This window comes from Melanerpes formicivorus, unplaced genomic scaffold (assembly GCF_026170545.1).
Source record: "Melanerpes formicivorus ecotype bairdi unplaced genomic scaffold, bMelFor1.0.p_v2 SCAF_6, whole genome shotgun sequence".
NCBI lineage: Eukaryota > Metazoa > Chordata > Aves > Piciformes > Picidae > Melanerpes > Melanerpes formicivorus.
In genome coordinates, this window is record NW_027142358.1 from 11,803,099 (window position 1) to 11,822,869 (window position 19,771).

General features: G+C 38.6%; 1 protein-coding gene across 1 annotated transcript in view; it reads right to left on the reverse strand.

Annotated features, from left to right (window-relative positions):
* Window positions 1-15,216: 15,216 nt before the first annotated feature.
* KIF20B (kinesin family member 20B) overlaps window positions 15,217-19,771 on the reverse strand; it is a 40,169-nt gene continuing 35,614 nt past the window's right edge. The window contains exons 31-34 of the mRNA XM_068139709.1: window positions 19,176-19,253; window positions 18,113-18,248; window positions 16,678-16,820; window positions 15,217-15,460 (exon numbers count right to left, since the gene is read on the reverse strand). Coding sequence (XP_067995810.1) covers window positions 15,383-15,460; window positions 16,678-16,820; window positions 18,113-18,248; window positions 19,176-19,253 — 435 coding nt within the window. The 3' untranslated portion in view covers window positions 15,217-15,382. The remainder of the gene's footprint in view (window positions 15,461-16,677; window positions 16,821-18,112; window positions 18,249-19,175; window positions 19,254-19,771) is intronic.

Sequence of the window (19,771 nt, forward strand, 5' to 3'; positions counted from 1 at the left end):
CTAACTGTACTTCTAAACATTACTCATAACATTGAAATGACACTCTTAAGGTCTTCTCTCCAACACTATGAGCTGGTTTTATTCTGCCATTATGAAGAGATATCCACTGGTCCTTTTTCTCTCTTTGAAAGAAAGTGAAAAGATCTCATTTGTTGTTACCCAACTGCAAATTATGGTTTTGAAATTGTTATGTAATCATTTTCCAGCAGTCCTGTTTCATAGTTTGCTGGTTGTTGAACAAAGACTTTTCTAGTCTTGTGTGGTTTTCTAAAGGCAAGAGCAAACTTTTCCTCAGCAAGTCAGTTTTCCTGAGACCTTTTGTTAAGTATCTTCCTCTCATAACAGTGTCAACTGTTAAAATATCGCTAGCCACAACAGTAAGAGCCCTCTTTGGGGAGAAACTGGTGGCTTTACTATTTGTTTGTATATCATATCAGAGAGGAAAAAAATGAAACAAGGAGGAGTTGAGGGGGAAAGGCAGTTCCCTAATGACCAATACACTATACACCACTTGGCTCCTGCTTCCTTGTGAAGGTACCATCTGCTATTTTTCCTCCATCCTGCTCTCCAACAGCAGCTGCACTGCATTAGCTGACAGCACATAAAAACAATAAGGCACATCACAGGGTTTTGATCAGCAGCATAAAGTCTCCTTGGAGGCTTGTAGCCAATGGTGTTCCCCAGAGGTCAGTACTGGATCCAGTCTTGATCGAGACACTCATCAATGACCTTCATGAAGGAAGAGTGTGTACCTTCAGCAAGTTTGATAACACAAAACTGGGAAGAGGGACTGATATACCAGAGATATGTGCTGCTGTTCAGCAAGACCTGAACGGGTGAGAGAGCTGGGTGGAGAGGAAACTAATGAAGTTTAATGAGAGTCCTGCAGCTAGAGAAGAGTAACACTTTGCAGATTATTCTAACCTGCTGGAAAACAGCTCTGCAGAAAACCACATGAGAGTACTGGTGGACAAGTTAACCATAAGCCAGAAATTTTCCTGTATGTTCAAAAAGACTAATGGTATTCTGGGATGCATTAAGAAAAGTATGAGCAGCAGCTCAAGGGAAGTTCTCCTCCCTCTCTGTTCTGCCCTAATGAGGCCACATCTGGAGTAGTGAGTCCAGCTCAAGAGAGACAAGGAACTACTAGAGAGAGTCCAGTGGAGGGTTACAAGGATGATGAGGTGACTGGAGCATCTTTCTGAGGAGTAAGGCCTGTGGCTGTTTAGCTTTGAAAACAGAAGGCTGAGAGGAGAGCTTCTCAATGCTTAGCACTCCTACGATTCTGTGAAAAACAGCACAAGCATAGCAATATCTAAAGGCAGACACTTAGTGCCTTTCCTAATCTACCTTTGCTCACTCATCAGCTTCATCACCCAGCCTAAAGCTAAGCCACAGCTGTCTTGAGGAGCTCTGTCAAACCACCAGACTCCATAGTTATTTCCAAAGAAAACTCAGTAAGCACTTGGGCAATGTGGTAACATTTCAGAGATCTAAACAGATCAAACATTCAGTTCCTGAATTGCACTTAAAATGCATTGTACTTCTATAGAAAATTCTTCATCTCTTGAGAATGAATGTACTGTGGAACATCTTAGACAAGTTTTGCTTTAGTCATCTGCTGAAAAGTACCATTCGTAGGTATCATGGCCAAAACACAGCTAATGAATTTCAGAGTCTGAAGAGAAATACCTGATTTTGTATTGGCAGGGATTGTAATGACAGAAACCAGACCAAGGGAAGCAAAAAAAACTGTGTCTCACTGAATGTAGGTGACTTTCAGGTAGTGCTCTCCTTCCCCCCAACCTGCCCAGAGTTTTAACTCCAGCTCTTCAATGTTTGCGTTGTGCAGTTAAGTTCTTCTGACACTTTATGAGAAAAGTGGCAAAGAAATCATACTCTCCATGCCAACATCATGTGTTGCAGCTACTAACTTTGTATTTCAGACTGTCACAATCCAAGGACACTATTGTTACTCCCCTTTTGGGCTGCATGCAATAGGCATCAAAGGAATTACAAAATTAAACAGGTTTGACAGAAGCGTTAACAGAAAACTACACTCAAAGTCACCAAAGGATCCTTTAATTCCCAAGTCATTTACACTCCATGCAATTGTTTTAAGCACTTTACTTCCAGGGAAAAGTATTAATTTCAAGTGCCTCCCTATATTTTATTGTTCTAAAGTCAGTCATTTTACTTGCAAACACAAATTACTTTGTCTTCTGAAATTCACCACCAGCTGCTTCAGCAAACCTCAGGGTCACCTTTGATGTAGGCAGCCCATCATTTGGCCTCCTCTGGTCCACCTACATGGCATCAGGCCAGCCTGCCAGCCCTATACTCCCCTAGCTTCTGCACTTGAGTGCTTAGGAGCAAGGGCACAACAAGCTAAATACAGCTTCTCCAGTATTTCTGGCTGCCTTCCCTTTACCAGCTCTACTGGAGATAAGAGCAAATGTCTGTGAACTATGCTAAGACAAATTGATTGACATGATCACATGATAGGTTTCCATTTACAATTATGTGAGAAAAAGTAAACCGAGAATCTCTGTTTAATATTTGGTCAAATTAATATCCTTTTATGTCTTAACAGCCCCATAACATTTACCTACACATTCATTTAAAAATCTGCTTGCTGAAATACAGACAAAACCAACATATTACACTTATAGAAGCTGAAAGATTAGCACAAACTTAATGCTGTTCTTAGTCAAGAATTCACTTCCACAGTACTGAACACACAGACCAACACATTAGGAGAAGTACTAGGTCTTTTCAACTACTGCAGAAATAACTGTTCTTCAAAATCACTCACTACAGTTCTTATGTAAGCAAAGCACTCTTTGAAGTGAAATAAAATTTTACAAAGCACAGGCTAAATAAAGATCAGAGAACTTGAAAACTCCTCATTTTTTTTTCTCTCTTTCTGCACCACAGAAGATAAAGCCTACATCAGAAATCTCTTCAATAACCTCCCAGACAGCAGAAACACTTTACAGGTGAGGAAAAACATTAACCTCTTGATAAAAGATGTAAAGAAGAAAACAGGCACCCAGCTCTTACCTCACAGAGGACTGAAGCTGAACTGGTTTGTTCACTATCTTCAACAGGCAGAGGCCCAAAGTTGCACTTGATGGTGCAGACCAGCACCTGCTACTCATGGTCTTTCTTCCCCCCCCCCTCCACAGCACAAACAGGACAGCACATGCTTTCATACCACACACCCCTCCTCTCCACTCCCAGATCTAGCTAGCCACTGACTTCAGCTGTCCTTAATATCTCTCAAATGAGACATCCTCATCAATGCCTGAACAACTTGTCAGGCTTCAATGGAGAGACACCTGTGAAGTCTCACACCTTTAATGAATGTCATAATTAATAACAGAGCCTAGTTCACTTTCTATGTTTTCCTATAGAAATCTGTGAAGTGAGCCTTTTTTGTCTGAAAGTGAGAGAAAGGGATTGTGTCATCTTTTATATTGGTTTCCACTAAAGCATGTAACCACAAAGAATCCAAAGTCACAGCTTAATCTCTGCACAAGCTGCCTTTTAAAGCACTTGAAAACAGTTTGTCAAAGCTAGAATATTTTGTTCCCATTTTGATCCAGCACTTTAATGAATCAATGAAACAAACATAATTTTTTAAATAAAAAAAAAGCCAAACAACTCCAAACCCCTCCCTACCCCCCCCAAAGAAAAAACCCCAAACAACAAAAAACAGCAAACCAAATCTTCAAAGTATTTCTCCCCCCCAAAAATATCAACTGAACACATTGCATCTACCATCAGCCCTCAATCCCCTCAGCTGGTTCTGAGAGTGAGTGTTTCGTGAGTTCCCCACAGACTGCAAATTCCTACATAATGCAGCTCACATCACCAGGTTTATTAAACATTTTGAGACACTTTCTTTCAAGAGAAAGAAAGCCAAGAAAGAAAAGTTTCAGTTTATGCTGCTTACATTCTTATCTCATAGAGTACACACTGGCAGAAATACCACAAGTTAATCACCCTGGTCAGTGAGAATCACTCAAGCATGGTGAGATCAAGCTGCCTTAGGAAAGGTTGGACTTCGACTAAATGATAGGTTGAGTTTAGGAATTCAGGGCTGGAGCACTGGCTGTAGGAGAGATATCACAGTTCTCCATAAAGAAACTAGAGTAGTTTCTTCTGGTACAATAAACTGCTCTGGCATCCATATTTGAGAAGCAGTTTGGCAGACTCTCAACTATAAAGACACTGCAAAACCAAAGAAGAGTGAACAAAATAATTTCACATCACATCTGAGTCTGATTTGAATTGCATTTTGCCTATTTAATAGAATGTTAGTGAAATTTCACTTAATTCTTTGATCAGCATTTCCAACAGCACCAAGACACTGTCAGGAAAAATACAGTTTGTGATACTGCACCTTGGAGCCACTGAAAGAAGTTATTTTTCCTTTCCCTGCACATGTACACATATCACACTGACCAGACAGTCAAGACTCTTCCATAACCAACTTTGGCTAAACACTCCATAGGACAGTGTCCATAATTTTGATACTAAGGCCCACAGAAATGTTTGGGGAATATTACAGTATCACCAAGGTTGGAAGAGACCTCAAAGATCATCAAGTCCAACATGTCACCATGGACCTCATGCTGACGGTCATCTCCTCTCTCTGTTAGGGGACTCACTTTATCTCTGGAAGGTTCAAAACTAATTGTTTTCCAGAAAAAAAAAAATTAAAAAAGGAAAGGGAAAAAAAAAACCCACAAAAAACATTTGTGCCTGGAATCATTGACATCAGGCCAATTCAGTTCCAGGATTCTCAAAGTCAGTAGTAAATCATGAAATATCATTAACAGGAATTATAGATAATAAAAAAAAGATAAAGGAAAAAAAAATGCATTTTGGAAAGCGTTTACACTTTTCAGACACATAAAACAAATGGTTATAACTACTTTCTAATAATTTACACCTGATTTTGAGTTCAGACTGCTTTTTCCTATCTTCCATGGCACAGAGGGAAATTCTCCTGAAGATCCAATTATACCATACAGTGTAGCAGCTATAATTGACTGAGACGAAGCTTGATCTGTGCTCCCTGACACTGAGTTGTTCAAAAGATTTGTGAGTAGTTGGCTTAACTGAGAAACAGCTGTAACATTTTACTAACAAATCAGAGCTAAGATTTGACTACCATAATGGAATTTGGAGTTTAGAAGTATTTTTATTCCTCAAATGCACACCTGAATTTAAAGAAAGTCCAATAAGTCTTACTCAGAAACTTCCTCAGATTAACACCTTTGGACACAACACTTTCCAGGAGTCCTTTTTTCCACTCACTAGTAGAAACCAGAATACCAAACTATGTGAAAGAGTTTAGCTGAAAGCTGGGACTCTCCTAGGTTTTTCAAGGGTAGCCTTATGTAGTTTTTCTGGGGGGGTTAATTAAAATAAATTCAAACACTGCCAGAGGTAACAAATGATGCTATACTACACTTTCTATCTATTTTTTGACCCCCAAATATATATTTTTATGCTATGTTTTTATAAGTTTTCTAAGAGAAAGATGTTCACAAAGGTGCACTTCTCACTATATATCATATTGTAAGGGAATTCAAGAAAAAAAAAATGCTTTATACACAACTACTGTGAAGACAGAGATAAAATAAGCTGCAAATCCCTCTCTGATGCAAGGCTTTGCATCATAATTTTATTTGTCTATCACTTAATGTAGGCTTATAAAAGGGAAAGCAAATAGGCTGAGATGAAAGCAGAGCCACACGGTCTCTTCTGGAGTATTTTTGCTTTTAGTTAAGATAAGTGACAAACGTCCACATCAGGGAGAGTTGTTAGATCCGTTGTTCTGTGTGCACTAGCGTATTTGCCTTTAAAGTCCTCAAAGAAACCAGCAACCATTAGTATCTGGGTCAAGTGGATGGCCCTAGGCTTAACTCAGAGTAAGGCCATAGAGTAGGGTGCTTCAGCTGCTCTCTCCACCACTCCAATTACTTGTTGATGCAACCAAGAAGTAAAGCCTTTAACCAAGAAGAAAATTGAGCAGATCTATTCCATCCCCAAAGATTGTAATGGAGCAACCACTCAGCCAATTTTTATCAGGAGCTTCCTTGTTTTAATTTCAAAATTCCTTGACTAAAGCAAAAACTGCATTTGAAGGGAAGGCTTTCCTCTGCAGACTTTAGTGCAATTTCTGCCTCTTTTTGCATAGTTGTGCTCCTGATTTTTGGCCAGTAAAATAAAAACAAAGAAGGGGCCACTGATGATTACACAACATAATTCATCTGGGATCCCCAAAGGAGTTTGCTAAACACTAGAAGATTAGCAGTTCTCACTTACCCTAGTGACAAAAATGTGCCTTCAGCCCTGATAAATATTCAGAGACTATCACCTGCTGACTGCTTGCTGTATTTCCACAGAACTGTCTAGATTAGCTCCATAGGGGATCTGAGAGGAACACAAGCTTAGGTTTCATAAATTCTGAGGTTTCAGGATGCTGCAGGGACTGAGCAAGCCACAAGTTTAAGAATCTCAGGGAGACTTCTCCCCAAAACAGAGTTATGAAGGGCATTTCAAATGCCCCATTCTATAAGCTCCATAAACTACCACAAATCTACAGTTCTATTTTGTTCATAGTTACATTTCTATGTGTATAGTGTTTCCATAGGCTTACTAATGTATCAATACTTACCTGAAGAATGTAAAAACAGATATTGCTTCTGCCTCTTCAGAAAGAACGTTACAGACTATCAGGTGTTCTAAGCAAGCCAGGAGCACCTTTGCTACTGAGAGACAGTAATTTTGTTAACCATTTCATCACTGAGCATATTTTTAGCATGCTGTTAGAATTATGGCCCATAATTCCAATTCTCTTCTAATAACTCTGCAGAAAGTAAGGGCATAATTAGTCATCCACCATGAAGAAATTAAGAATGAAAATATTTACTGTCTTATTCACATAAAGCTGTTACAGAAATTCTGCTGCAAGTTATTTCAGGTATCTCCAAAGAGACATACAGACAGAAATATAAATCCAGAGATGAAAATTTATCTCAGCCTGGCAGAAGAGGAAAGGGCACAGGTATCAGGCAGACCATATTTTTCACTAACTTCAGTATACCCAATGCACACTAAGAAAAGGCTACTAACACTAAAAGAGGAGCATTAGCTTTCACAGAAAACATGACTAGAACAGGGCAATACCCATATCCCTCCTCCTCTTCTTTCTCCTCCTGCAATCTGGCTTTTTCATCCTCTTTACATTTCATACCATTTGCTCCCTCATCAGGCTACATAAATCTGGCTAGACATGCCTCTGCTGCTGACTACAATAGTCTGTGAAACTACAGCCCTATTTCAGAAGCAGAGCTCAGTACTGATGGAAAAGAGGAGATGCCTTGGCTTTCTTCTCCTGCACTCCTGTCTGGACCCCTCTCACATCACCTGTGGGGTCCTGTCACCAGCTGATCCTGCTCACTACAGAAGCAGAAACCCACACCTCATGCTCCCATAGTAGCCTATTAGCTGAAACACCTTGAAACTCAAATGTGACAAATCAAGGTTTGCTTTGTAGGAGCATGCTACAGCTGCCCAGAAACATTTATAGTGAGCTCACTACATGTTCCATGTTTGAAAGAGGAGACAAGATATTTGTAATACTGCTTCAACCTCATCCTCAGTTGGAGCTGTTTTTTGAGGCAGAATCTTGTGGACCAAGACTTTGACTTTACAAATACTACTGACTCCTAGAAGAGTTCGGTGATAACATTTGCTGAGAACTGACCTTTTTTCTAATGAAAAAAATTACCTTACATCTCACCTGCTAATACAGGGAAACTATGGCATGAGCACATCTTGCAGCAATTCTTGTTTTGTTCTCTATGCAGAGCAGAATTATGCTCTGGTTGACACAAAGTATAAAGTCACTTCTTGATCAGGAGACTTTTTATACTGATTTATAGATTTCTATTTACTGTTATGTATCCCTGGAGAGCCTGGACTCACATATGAAAATTACTTTCTTAACTTTTTTCCTTCCAAGCACATAAATCTCATTCCACCTTCCAAATATTTGTCTCTAGAGAAAACACATTTCCACTGCAATTGCAAAAGCTCCACTAAACCAAGATGACATTCTACTACATACAAAATGACATCAAAGCTCTTCCCTGTTCCCTGTGTGGTATGCTTCTTGTGTTCTCTGAGTGCCTTTGTTGCACCACAGGGCAAGACATTGCCTTGGAGTGGAAACTTCTGTCTCTGTTCACCCTTTCTAGCCCACAGCGTCAGGAAAGAGATTACAGTACTTTGGGAAGGATGCTGGCAGTCACCTCCAAATCAATCACCAGTGTTCCTGGGCCCCAGAAAGAGCCAGGTTCAAGCTGATGAGAGCAGTTCAGTATTTATGTCAGCTATTCTTGCTGAAGCTCGGGCTGAAAGAGAACACAGGGTACGTAACATTCATGAGCACATCTGGGCAGGTGGGCAGGACCACTTCTCCTGCGCTACATGAGCTCTGCATCCTCCTGCTCCTCTGTGCTCCTGCAGCAGCTGTGGTAGTTATCTCCTTTCTGAACCAATACCCATTCCTCAAACCACAGATCAAGTTGTTTTGTTTGTGGGGCAGTTTTCTGTAGCTCCCTAAATGGTCTGTTGGCTGCTGGTGCCAGCACTAGAAATGGGACCAAGGACTTCTGTGTCTGACAGCAACAGGCTCCAAGGTCAGATCACCTTCACTGCTATTAATTTTATTAAATAGAGTTTATAATATCTGGAAAATTGTATGTTAAGAAGTTGTGAGAAGTGTTATTGTGCTTCCTCTATCAACAAGACAAACAAAACCTAAACTGATACTGTAATTCTCCGCATAGATGAATTCAATGTTTCCAGCCTCAGATAAAAAGGAAACAGTCATCAGCTTGTTCCAATTGTAGCAAAGACGACCCTTAAGTGCTGTTTTACTGTAGATGATATTTTATTGAAATTCAAAGATAAAAATACTGAGTAGCATAAATCTTCATTAAAAATTGAGAATGAGCTGTGGAATAATGTTGTGTTTATTTCAAAAGCTGGGGCATATTAGGAAAAAAGGAGGGAAAATAAGGAAGGGTAGAGAAGAGATATGTTTCCTCTCAAGATAGCACAATTTTATCACTTTATAGGATTCTTCCATTCACCCCATCTATAAGAACAGAGCATTTTCTTCAGAATTAGTTTCAAAACGGTTGGTGATGCAAATGTAGTATTTGGATAACATGTTTTAGCTGGCTAAACTGCTTGGGTGGAAAAAAGGCACCCCAAATATCTTGCAGACAGACTTTCCACTGAGCTATCACTTGCCTGGTTTCATCAAACCCCTGAAAGCAAACAAATCAAGACTGTTTCCCAGTGGCTGTGGAGTGTCTAGTATTCTGAAAGGTGTGCAAAAGGCAATTTACATTTTATAAAGGGAAAACTTAAGCAGGTGACTGAAAAAGTAGACTCTCTCCTGACCTCCCATCACAGTTAGGAAAGATAGAACTACTTTAAAGAGAGAAATGCTGGAAGGTGTTCAAGTAAACCATTTCTTGGGATGGTCCTTGTGTTGTTTTTTATTTCCTGAGAGGAATGTACCTTATTTAAGTACCCACATCTCACCTTTTAACAATACCAGATCAAGGGCAGTGGCATTCTGTCCTGCTAAGAAAGGAATAAGGGACTTTTAAGAATGTGTGCAAGCATAGAATTGTCTCTGTAAAACCACTTTCTTCAGGAATTCACTCATTGCCTTTACTTCAACACTTAGCCATGCTCAGAGCATAAGTCTGCTTCAGAGACATTTCTGAAAGACCTCCCCCTTACAGCAGCAATGTGTCCCTTCTGTAGGGACTAAAGGCATGGGCTTTTTCATCTTTTCTCCAAATGCCTCCTCCTCCTCACCATCTGAGACCCTAAACAGGAAAACACAAAAAACTGATTTGGTCCTTTTTTTTTTTTTTTTAAACAACAAAAGGGAGAAAGGGAGGATATCAACCTGTGCAGCATCTCAGCTATCAGTGAAACCTATCTCTGTTCACAGAATCACCAAGGTTGGAAGAGACCTCAGAGATCATCAAGTCCAATGTGTCACCACAGACCTCATTACTAAACCACGGCACCAAGTGCCACGTCCAATCCCCTCTTGAACACCTCCAGAGATGGTGACTCCACCACCTCCCTGGGCAGCCCATTCCAATGGTGAGTGACTCTCAGTGAAAAACTTTCTCCTCACCTCGAGCCTAAACTTCCCCTGGCACAGCTTGAGACTGTGTCCTCTTGTTCTGGTTCCTACAGATGATCACAAAACTTTCTTCCAATAATGATTGGATCATGATCATAACATAGTCCAGAAGAAGAGGTTATGACCACTTGTGTGGGGAGCAAAGTGAGGTCTCCAAACACCTTCCAGGTTTGGAAGTCAGATCCTAGTTCCACTGCAATTAGTGGCATGGTCTAAATAATGAAACAAACCCATGAAAAGTAACATCATGTTAAGTGCTGAGAGCGTGGTGTAGCTGGGAGTAAGTGCAGGTATTTTTATTCTACGTACCACTGAGCAATAGGGAGCACATTTGCAGAAACAGGCCAGTGAGTTTATCTATTCCTTAGTTGACTGCTAGGTGGGGCTCATGGACCAGCTCCAAAGAGTAACACTATAGCATGCCAGAAAGTTGGGAGAGGAGCCATCAGTTCAGCTTGCTAGGAACAGCTAGTAGCAAGAGAGCAGTACTAAAAAGTTAAGTAGTAATAACATCTCTCTTGCCTTCATTGCCTCACAAAGTGACAGCTCTGGTGGAGCCCTCTGACAAAACAGCTTTCCAAGATGTCCTGTTGAGTCAGGGTGGCTAAAACAGTTAATACAAACTGATACGACTGTGATGTTACATGCTTTGATTACTTTCAGTAAAGCAGCTTATTTTCCCTGCCTGCTGTACATTATGAAAATGCACACAAGTAAGTCTGAAACTCACTAAACAGTGTGGTATTTTATAAAAGGTCAATTTTGTAGCAGCAAAGCACAAGATCAGTAAATATTTGTTGTTGTTGTTGTTAATGGTGGAAGCTAGCAATTCTGTTGTTCTCACAACAGCATTGTGCTTTTTAAAAACAGTTCTGCTGTGATGCAATTACATGTTATAAAACGCCTGATATGGAGTCCTGGTCACATCTGTTGTTCCAAGCTATTCACTCCACCCTTTCTACTCTTTTGCCTCCAGCGTCACAAAATCAACGCCTTGCAGATTTCTGGAAATATTTGCTCAAGTAGTTTCTAGGTTGCAGTTAATCAGAGTCAGCCTCACTGGCCTTATTGATCGTTTCAGGCAATAGCATTCCATTTTGCAATCTAGTCCTGAGACATTCTGCTGTTTAGTGGGAGCATTTGTGCCTACAGTTGTATCTGGCTAATACCAAGCAGTTAAACTTCCAAAGTTCATGTTTTTGAAGAAATTAAATATATTTAAAAAAAAAAAAAAATCACAGAAATGATAAATTTATATTTTTTTTTTCCCCCAAACTAATTTTCTCTGGAACATGAACCTGGATATCACTAACCTTCAAGCAAGGAAAAAGCTTATTTTGTACAACAACATATATTGATTCTGTCTTTTTCAGAATAAAACCCCCAACATATCTCTCTATTGCCAGCTGCTTTTGAAGCAATTCTCTCCTGTCAAACACCCTCAAGAGCTCATTCACGTCAGCTTCCTTCCAGACTTCCATCCTTGGAGCAATTGAATCCATAAGAGATTGCATGGGGACACATCCCCAGCCAAGAACCTTTCAACAGGCTCATCTAACTACATCCAAAGTTTTAAAGGTCACAGAGGGGAGGATTGGTATCTGGATTTTGCACAGAGCCTGCATAATCATTTTTGGTGCTGTTTTGAGGCATTAAGACAGGATACCTGTCAGCGCAGAATTACTGTTTAAGGGTTACTAACCACAGATGACAAGAAAAGAACATCTAAACCTTCTTTGATTAGTCATGTATATAGAAGCTGGATAGCTTTCTGCAAACATAAACAATCAGAATTTCCACCTTATACAGAGCCTCCAAGATGAATTATACCTACTCATAAGGTACAACAAGACAATCTGAAAGAGACATGCCGTTTAATGTACGGAGGTGTTTTATCTACACATACTGCCCTTTCCTTAGGCACTTAGGAGGTTTCTTCAACTAGAATTTTCAAAAGTGGAATGAGACAGCATTGATGCATCATGTCAGCAATTCATCTGTGATTAAATGACTCCTTTTAAAAAGCATAAGACACTTTAAAACAGGTGCAAGTTCATGTAACCCAAATCTTCTAGTTATTTAATGAACTGAAAAACGTTGGACCTTCAGTTAAACTCCCAAACCCTGTCTTTTCTCCTGGATAAGAGTTTCAGAATTAATCTGGAGGCTTCAGTGCACAGCAGGAAAAGATCACATTAAAATGCTGAATTGAAAAGTCAAAGCTTGCAAATACACAAAATGTATTTGAAGTCTATATAGTAGAATACTGGTTTTGTTTAGAGTTGCATTTCTAGAAGGGAAAAAAAAGAAAACCCAACTTCATCCATCAATACAAAGAGCCACGAACATTAAATGCTGCAACTTTGGAAACAAATTCTTTAAGGAATCTGATCTCAGTTTTTATTAAACCTTTGAGGACCCTTAGCTCTGCCCACTTAAATTTTCAATGGAAGAATCCTTTATCTTTGTTTTAAACAAGTATATAAACTTCTGTGAAATGTAACCTGTTCACCCATTGCTGCACAGCAACATCTGTGAATATAAAACTGCTTCTCAGAATGCCAACCAAAACCCAAAATCCTGTGTGACAGAGCTATGTTGCTTGTGACTAGAAATCTGCCAAAAGAATTGTTTAGCAAATCCCCATTACGAGCTTTTTATGAAGTTTGGCTAAATGGGATAAAGGTGGGGCAGTTCAAAACTAAGAAAAAACGCTTCTACCCTCCGGCACCTCCCAGTTGAAGTTCTCAGCGTAGATAAGCAAGATCTCAAGCAGGGGCTCAGCGCCATCTCCTGGGAGTTTTGCTGTTGTTAACTGTGTTTAGAGAGACCCAAGCAGATGTATTTTCTCACAGAAGTAATGAAGTTTCAAGAATGTTCAAATAAGTACCTGAATTTATTACACAAAGCTGTCTTACTAATGGGAAAAAAAGTCACCTCAAAAATATTCTGCTTCCTTTTCTTACTCCCTTGACCCCAGAAATTTACCCTAGCCTTCATGAGCTGTCTGATCAAATGATGCCAGTTCTTCTTTGTTTTGTTTCACCTAAGAACAAAGCTTGACCTATATGAAACAGAGTCATATTTTCTTTCCAGAAGTTTTCATTATGCCTGTAATTGGAGTGTCATGAGGATGGCAAAAGAAAAAAAAAATGTTTATACTAGATCAGCTGAAGATGAGGAGCAAGGTATAGTCCCTTCAAGAGGGGGCTTGGACCATTGGAAGAGTTTGGGCAGCTTGACAGATGTATAATGTATACTGTTTTCAAATGTTATCCTTCACACTGTGATATTCTTAAAAGGAACTATTCAAAGACGATGGTGTTGATGTACAAGGCACTTTGCAGGTGTTACCCCAGAAATGGACACTTTGCATTGTGGAAGAGTTTCCTTCCTTGTGTGGAAAAACAAGAGACCAAAGAAGTGAGACCACATCTTAAAACTGTGTTACTGAAGATGTAAGGATCCCAGCTTCTTCTCTTGGAAAAAAACTCAAAAACTTATTTTAAGTATCACACACTTTCAGTAGATACTGAACTAGGTTGCTGTGTTTCAGAAACTAGATTTACTAAAATGTACAAACAATCTCATCCGCCCAATGAAACCCAGAACTAACCAAGCAACTGAAAAACCCCAAAAGCAGAATTTGTTATTGCTACTCCAGAAGACTTTCTTTGGGAAGTCTGTTAGGATGCCAGCTCTGCATGACCCAATTTTGTATACAGAAAGTCACTTTTCTTTCAAGAAAAAATATTTGTAATCTCATGCTTGCGCCAGTGAGTCAATCTGAGAATTTCTTCTCTTCAAAAGACAATGCAGAGCAGCAACGAAAATTAACAAGCCACCTGCCACTGTTAAATCACGGAATAATTTCTGAAGGACAGCAAGGTTGAAACTGTACTATCAAAAATTAGTAGCACTTACCTGCCTATATGAATAAACTATCTCTGCTTCTATAGGCCAGACAGTTGTTGCTGATGAACTAGTATGGGTTGGAAGAAGGGGACGGGGGGGGGGAAGTCCCAGGCTGGACGTTGACAGAGAACTTCTGAAAAATGTGGTCAGGCCAATAGCAAACTTCAAAAAGCAATCTTGTAAACAAGATAGACTTACATAGTGACAGTTTAGCATCATAGAATGTGCAAAACAGATGAGGACTCTAAACAGAAAGCTAATAGAATCACAGATGTGATGTGTTAAACTAAAATGCAGTAAGTCAAAATAATGCAGTTCTCCAAGTGCAAATTATATCATTTGGTTGACAGTCCTTCAAAAAAATGAAAATAAGAAAGTTGCATGAGCAAGAAGTTCAAGTAAATGATCACTTCTTGGTATTGTCCTGCTTCATCCATGCCAACAGCAGGTCAAAGTAATTCCAGCTCTTTCTGAAAAATCACTAGTACTGTCCTTCAAACAATGCAAAATCCTACAAAACAAAATCACTGCCTGTGACTGGAGTCACTGTAACCTTTGAATTAAAGTGTTTTAAATGTTTAATCAGTCACTGATTATAAGCTGAAAGTAGCTGTTCTAGGAGCAGAACTGGATGATTACAATAAAATGTCAAATGTCTGTCTGAGAATGGGTCACGTCTGATAGCAGATAATTATTTATGGGTCAAGAATATTATGCTTATAATAAATTACTTAATTTAGAAGAGTAAAGAGAAGACAGCTTAAACTATGCAAGTGATGAAAAACATTAAATTTCTCCATGAAGTGCTAATTCCTTAATTTTGTCCATTCAGTTTTTTAACCTTTAAAGAATTTCAGGATAAATTTTGATGTGTACTCATTTTTTTCCACGCAATGTTATAGTTGGTATACTGCCATCTGACAAAAGCTACTTAAATCATTCCCCACAGGCACGGTTCTTACTGCACAATGGATAAATTATAAACACTTCCAAAGACACCAGCCCTAAAAAAAGATTCAGACATAAGCTTTCATGAACAGTATGGAGCTTTAATGGAGTCACAGCTAGAAATCATCAGAACAATTCCATACATCTATATACAGACTTGGAAGCATGACTAAGTATTTATTACTTCCTATATACAATAGCTGAAATATACAATGGAAATATGATTTAACTAGGAATTGTGGATATGCTTCCGCAAAATTATTTAGCTAGTTTTGATCGTAGCCGTCGCTTTATAATTTGATGATCACTTTCCTTCTCTCTTTGTTCTACAAAGATCTGAAAGAGAATATTTCAAGAGTTATTCAAGCATTTCTTCAGAGATAAGTAACAGGCACTTCTAGACACAGAAAACAAGGTTTATCCCAGAAGCTACTTTTAGGATGACATTTGCCTACTGTCTTTTAGTCAGACACCTCCCAGGACAGAGTCCATTTTAGCACATCACAATAAGCAACTACTGGGAACATAAAAAGTTCCATTTTTGCTGAAACATGTTTATATAAAACTCAAGTTTTCTTTATATATATATATAAAAACACACTCTCAAATTCCTTTAACTTTCTCTGACTATCCCGGGCTTCTTTTCCTTTCACTTCTTAAGCCTCTCTGGTTTTGCTCTGCATGTGTGCCATTTTCTCCATCCTTCAATACAGAGCTTTTTTGGTTTCTACCACATCCATTCATACAATTTAAAGACAATTCACTAATGCATCTCACTATGGGCAAACGATTGTCATAGTGAAGAAAGGACTGAATAGAAAGAGATGTACTTCCAAGAGAGCAAGACTGCACTTAGCACTATAGTGACTGTCAAAACCTTAATGTTGGATTTTAGCAAGCCCTCACCTATAAGACCCTTTATCGTCTGGCTTAGACAGGGCAACACAATTCAAGCGCACCCAGAAGGCTATTTAAACTGTGCTTTGCAAAAAAGCACCGATGTATCCACATCCTAAAGTAACCCAAATATCAGCTGGGCATAAATGGAATCAGAGGTTATCTGAGTCGCTTACTTGCCCTACAAAGTTAATTGTACAGACAGATCTTTCTCTCCAGTGTTTCAATCAATCTGTTCCAAATCTATGGATGCATTAATAGCATCTATTTCTCTTCTCCCTTTAAAGGAACACCTACTGGAAAAACAAATTTTCACTCAATTGCTGTTAGCAGAGGAAAAAATTAATACTCCACATACCACAGCTAAGATACCTATAAATCAATTTTAAAGATATCTCTGTGATTGCTGTATCACCTGTACAGCAAGTCAGCAGTCAAACAGCATAGGTGAGACAATAGAGAAAATTAAGTAAAACAGCAGAAAGAAAAGACCAAAAGGAATAATCAAGTAGACTCGAAAAACAAGTCAGTCATTTCAAACCTCTTCAGCAACATAATCAGGCCTCTAGGTTTGTTCTGTCCTCCTGACAGTTTATTTTAAGCCAAGACTACAGAAACACATTCCAGTAAGCAGACAACAACCTGTAATCATTTACCGAGGAAGCAGGGATATCTAGAGGGCAAGAAATGTCAGCTGTATAGAGTTTTCTCTTAGCTCGCTTTGGCTTGAGCTCATTTTCTTTGACACCTTCTGGTTCTGCAGACTTGGGAGAGCTTATTGTTGCCATCAGCTTCTTTGCTAGAAGAAAACAATTTATAGTAAATCAATGTCTCACTCATTTTGTGAGCCTCTAAATTTAATGAAAAAAAACCAAGCTTTATTAAAAGAGTTTAAAAACTAAACAGATGTACTCTGAAGTATAAATATAAAAATTCAGATCTGGTATTTAACCACCAGTTTTCTACAACTGGAAAGTTTTCTATAGCATCAGATGTAAAAACTTAAAGGATGCATTTAAATAGTATATTAATAATTAATATTCAGATTTCACTGAATGTTAAGCACCACAAGAATTGAAGAACAGGCTTAACTTTTGTGTTGACAATAAGCACAGGGTAGAGAATTTTATATATTTATACCTGTATTGTTTTATCTAACTAGTACTAGCTCTATAAAGAGATGAATGCATACATATTATGAGCTAGAAGGAAAGAAGACATTCCAAACAACACTAATTTATGTAAAAGAGGAAAAAAATACAGGCCACGGTAATAAAGATCAAAAACTAGAACTCATTTGAGCAAATTAAGTATTTTCTGGGTGAAATTTTGAGTAGTCTGAATTTGGCTTCCCTTGGTAATGACATGCTGTCATCATGGAAGCAATCTGACAAAACTGGATGTTTGTAAAGTTAATACTGAGATAGATCTTAATTTTACCTGTCCACACTGAATGACCAACCTTGTTTTAACCAAATAGTGTCTTTCAGACTTTAATGCTGGCAATTTCTTGTGGCCTCTGCTAACTGCAGTTTTTAATTGTTTTTTATACACAGAACTAATCTTCCCCTCATATATGTACATCAAAAAATCATTAATCTAGGGTCCACAAGAAAAAAGTAGAGACAGGAGAAAAAGGGATTGCATATATAGAACAATGATTTGAAGTTTGGATTCAGCTCTCTAATTTTTTAGAGCAGTGGGGCAAGTTTCTGAAATTGTCTTTATCTGTTTCACTGTAAGGAAGAATAAAGGTAACTCAGATATTTTGAGCCTAAGTCATCATTGCTTTTATAACCATCATGCATGCACATATTCCACACTGTCTGTTCATTCCACCTGGTTTACCTTTCACACAACCTAAATTTCAGAAGCATATGGTCCTTGCAATCTAGGCAGCCTTTTTCAGGCTACCAGATTCAGTACACTGGGCCCCAGTTTAGCTTCTATTGTTTCATAAGTGAAAGAACAACTTAATTCAGGAGACATGTTCTTTGAACAATGTCTGCATTAGTAGTTCACAGTAGGAAAACAAAGGCATTTTACAACACCCAGAGAACATGGAATAAGCCTTATTTATTCTGTACCAACCTTTAGAGTGAATAATTGTGGGAGAACTTTGAAAAAAGTCTCCAATTTTTTGCAGTGTTCTGTCTTTCTTGTTAGGTGACTTTATACTTGAAGTAGATTCTTGCTTTCTTAAGAAGTATTCTTTTCGAGATGACATCTGTACCAAGATACAAGAAAACAGAAAGTTTAATTCCAATTTGACTTCAATATTATTTCAAGCTGACATTTTTAACATTGCTACTGACATCTAAGTTCATTATACTAATGATAACTACCACAGCAAATGATGGAGACAATCTCATTTTATACACACGGGAGATGAAAAAATTGCCTAAGTTTTACAGGATACATCTAAGGATACAATAGAACGGAATCAAACCGAACAGACCAGGTTGGAAGAGAACTTTGAATCCAACCTATCATCCAACACTATCTAATCAACTAAACCATGGCACCAAGCACCCCATCAAGTCTCTTCCTAAACTCCAGTGATGGTGACTCCACCACCTCCCTGGGCAGCCCATTCCAATGGCCAATAACGCTTTCTATGAAGAACTTCTTCCTGACATCCAGCCTATGAGCAATACAGGAAACAATTACTTTAAAAAACATCCAACCAGTATATTCAAGGTTGTAGAGTATTTACTTAGATAAGCTTGTTTAAAGTAAAGCAGAAGGAAATTGATAAGGGAAATAAATCTACTACTCATCCTCCCTGCACATGACCAAGTTACTACTAAAGCCTAAAACCACCTTTTTGTAACTGTCTTGCATATAAATAACAAGAACCTGAGTCTTCCTTCAGAAGTATTGCCTGTAACATCACATGTACTAGCAGTACATTCAAACTAGTCTTCCTAACTATTTCTTCACTTGGCATGATTGTACACTGCAGCTAGTACACATTCATGGCAAACACAGGCTTGTTAAATTATGGACTTTAGTAGGAAGACAACATAAGCGTTTAAGAGTCATATTCAAATACATGATAAGGATAAAATACTGCTGCATAAGAAAGATTACTGCTTTCACAAGTCCACCTTCACAGGAAAGGCCAAACTTCAAAACTAGAATAAACTCAAACCGTTTTCTTGTTGCTTGTAGAAGGTGAATTAGTCATAGCAGGTTTTGTGTTTTTCTTGTTCTCACTTTTCACAACAGCCTAAGAAAATAAATATGACAATATTATCACTCATGGGAGTGACTGAATGAGAAGAGTAACAGGTATTTCACTCTCAATCTGAAATAAGATCACTCATTGAAAGAGATTACTTGCCACCTACCTAAATCATCCACAGGTCACCTCATTCATTTTCATCTGCTAGCTTCAAAAGTATTGAGAGGCATAAAGATTCATAAACCCCACAAGGAGGATCAATCACATAAGTACTTTAGGGTTTCCTAGACTTTTTAAGTATCTTAGAGATAGATGTGTTTGCGCTAATCAAAATAAAAGCCAAAGAGAAGAAATGTGCATTTCAGGTAGGAGCAGTGAAGATTTTTACCACCTTGACATGCTGTAGAGCCTCAGTCTCTCAGCACATTAAGCAAGCTAGATCATGTAACCTCACACTGAAGGAATTAGAGGAATTAAGGTCCACAAAAACAAAGGTTCAGTTGCTGGTGCATTAGTTCTATTTAGCCCTTCCAAGTAGAAAAAGATCAAAGAAAACACAAACA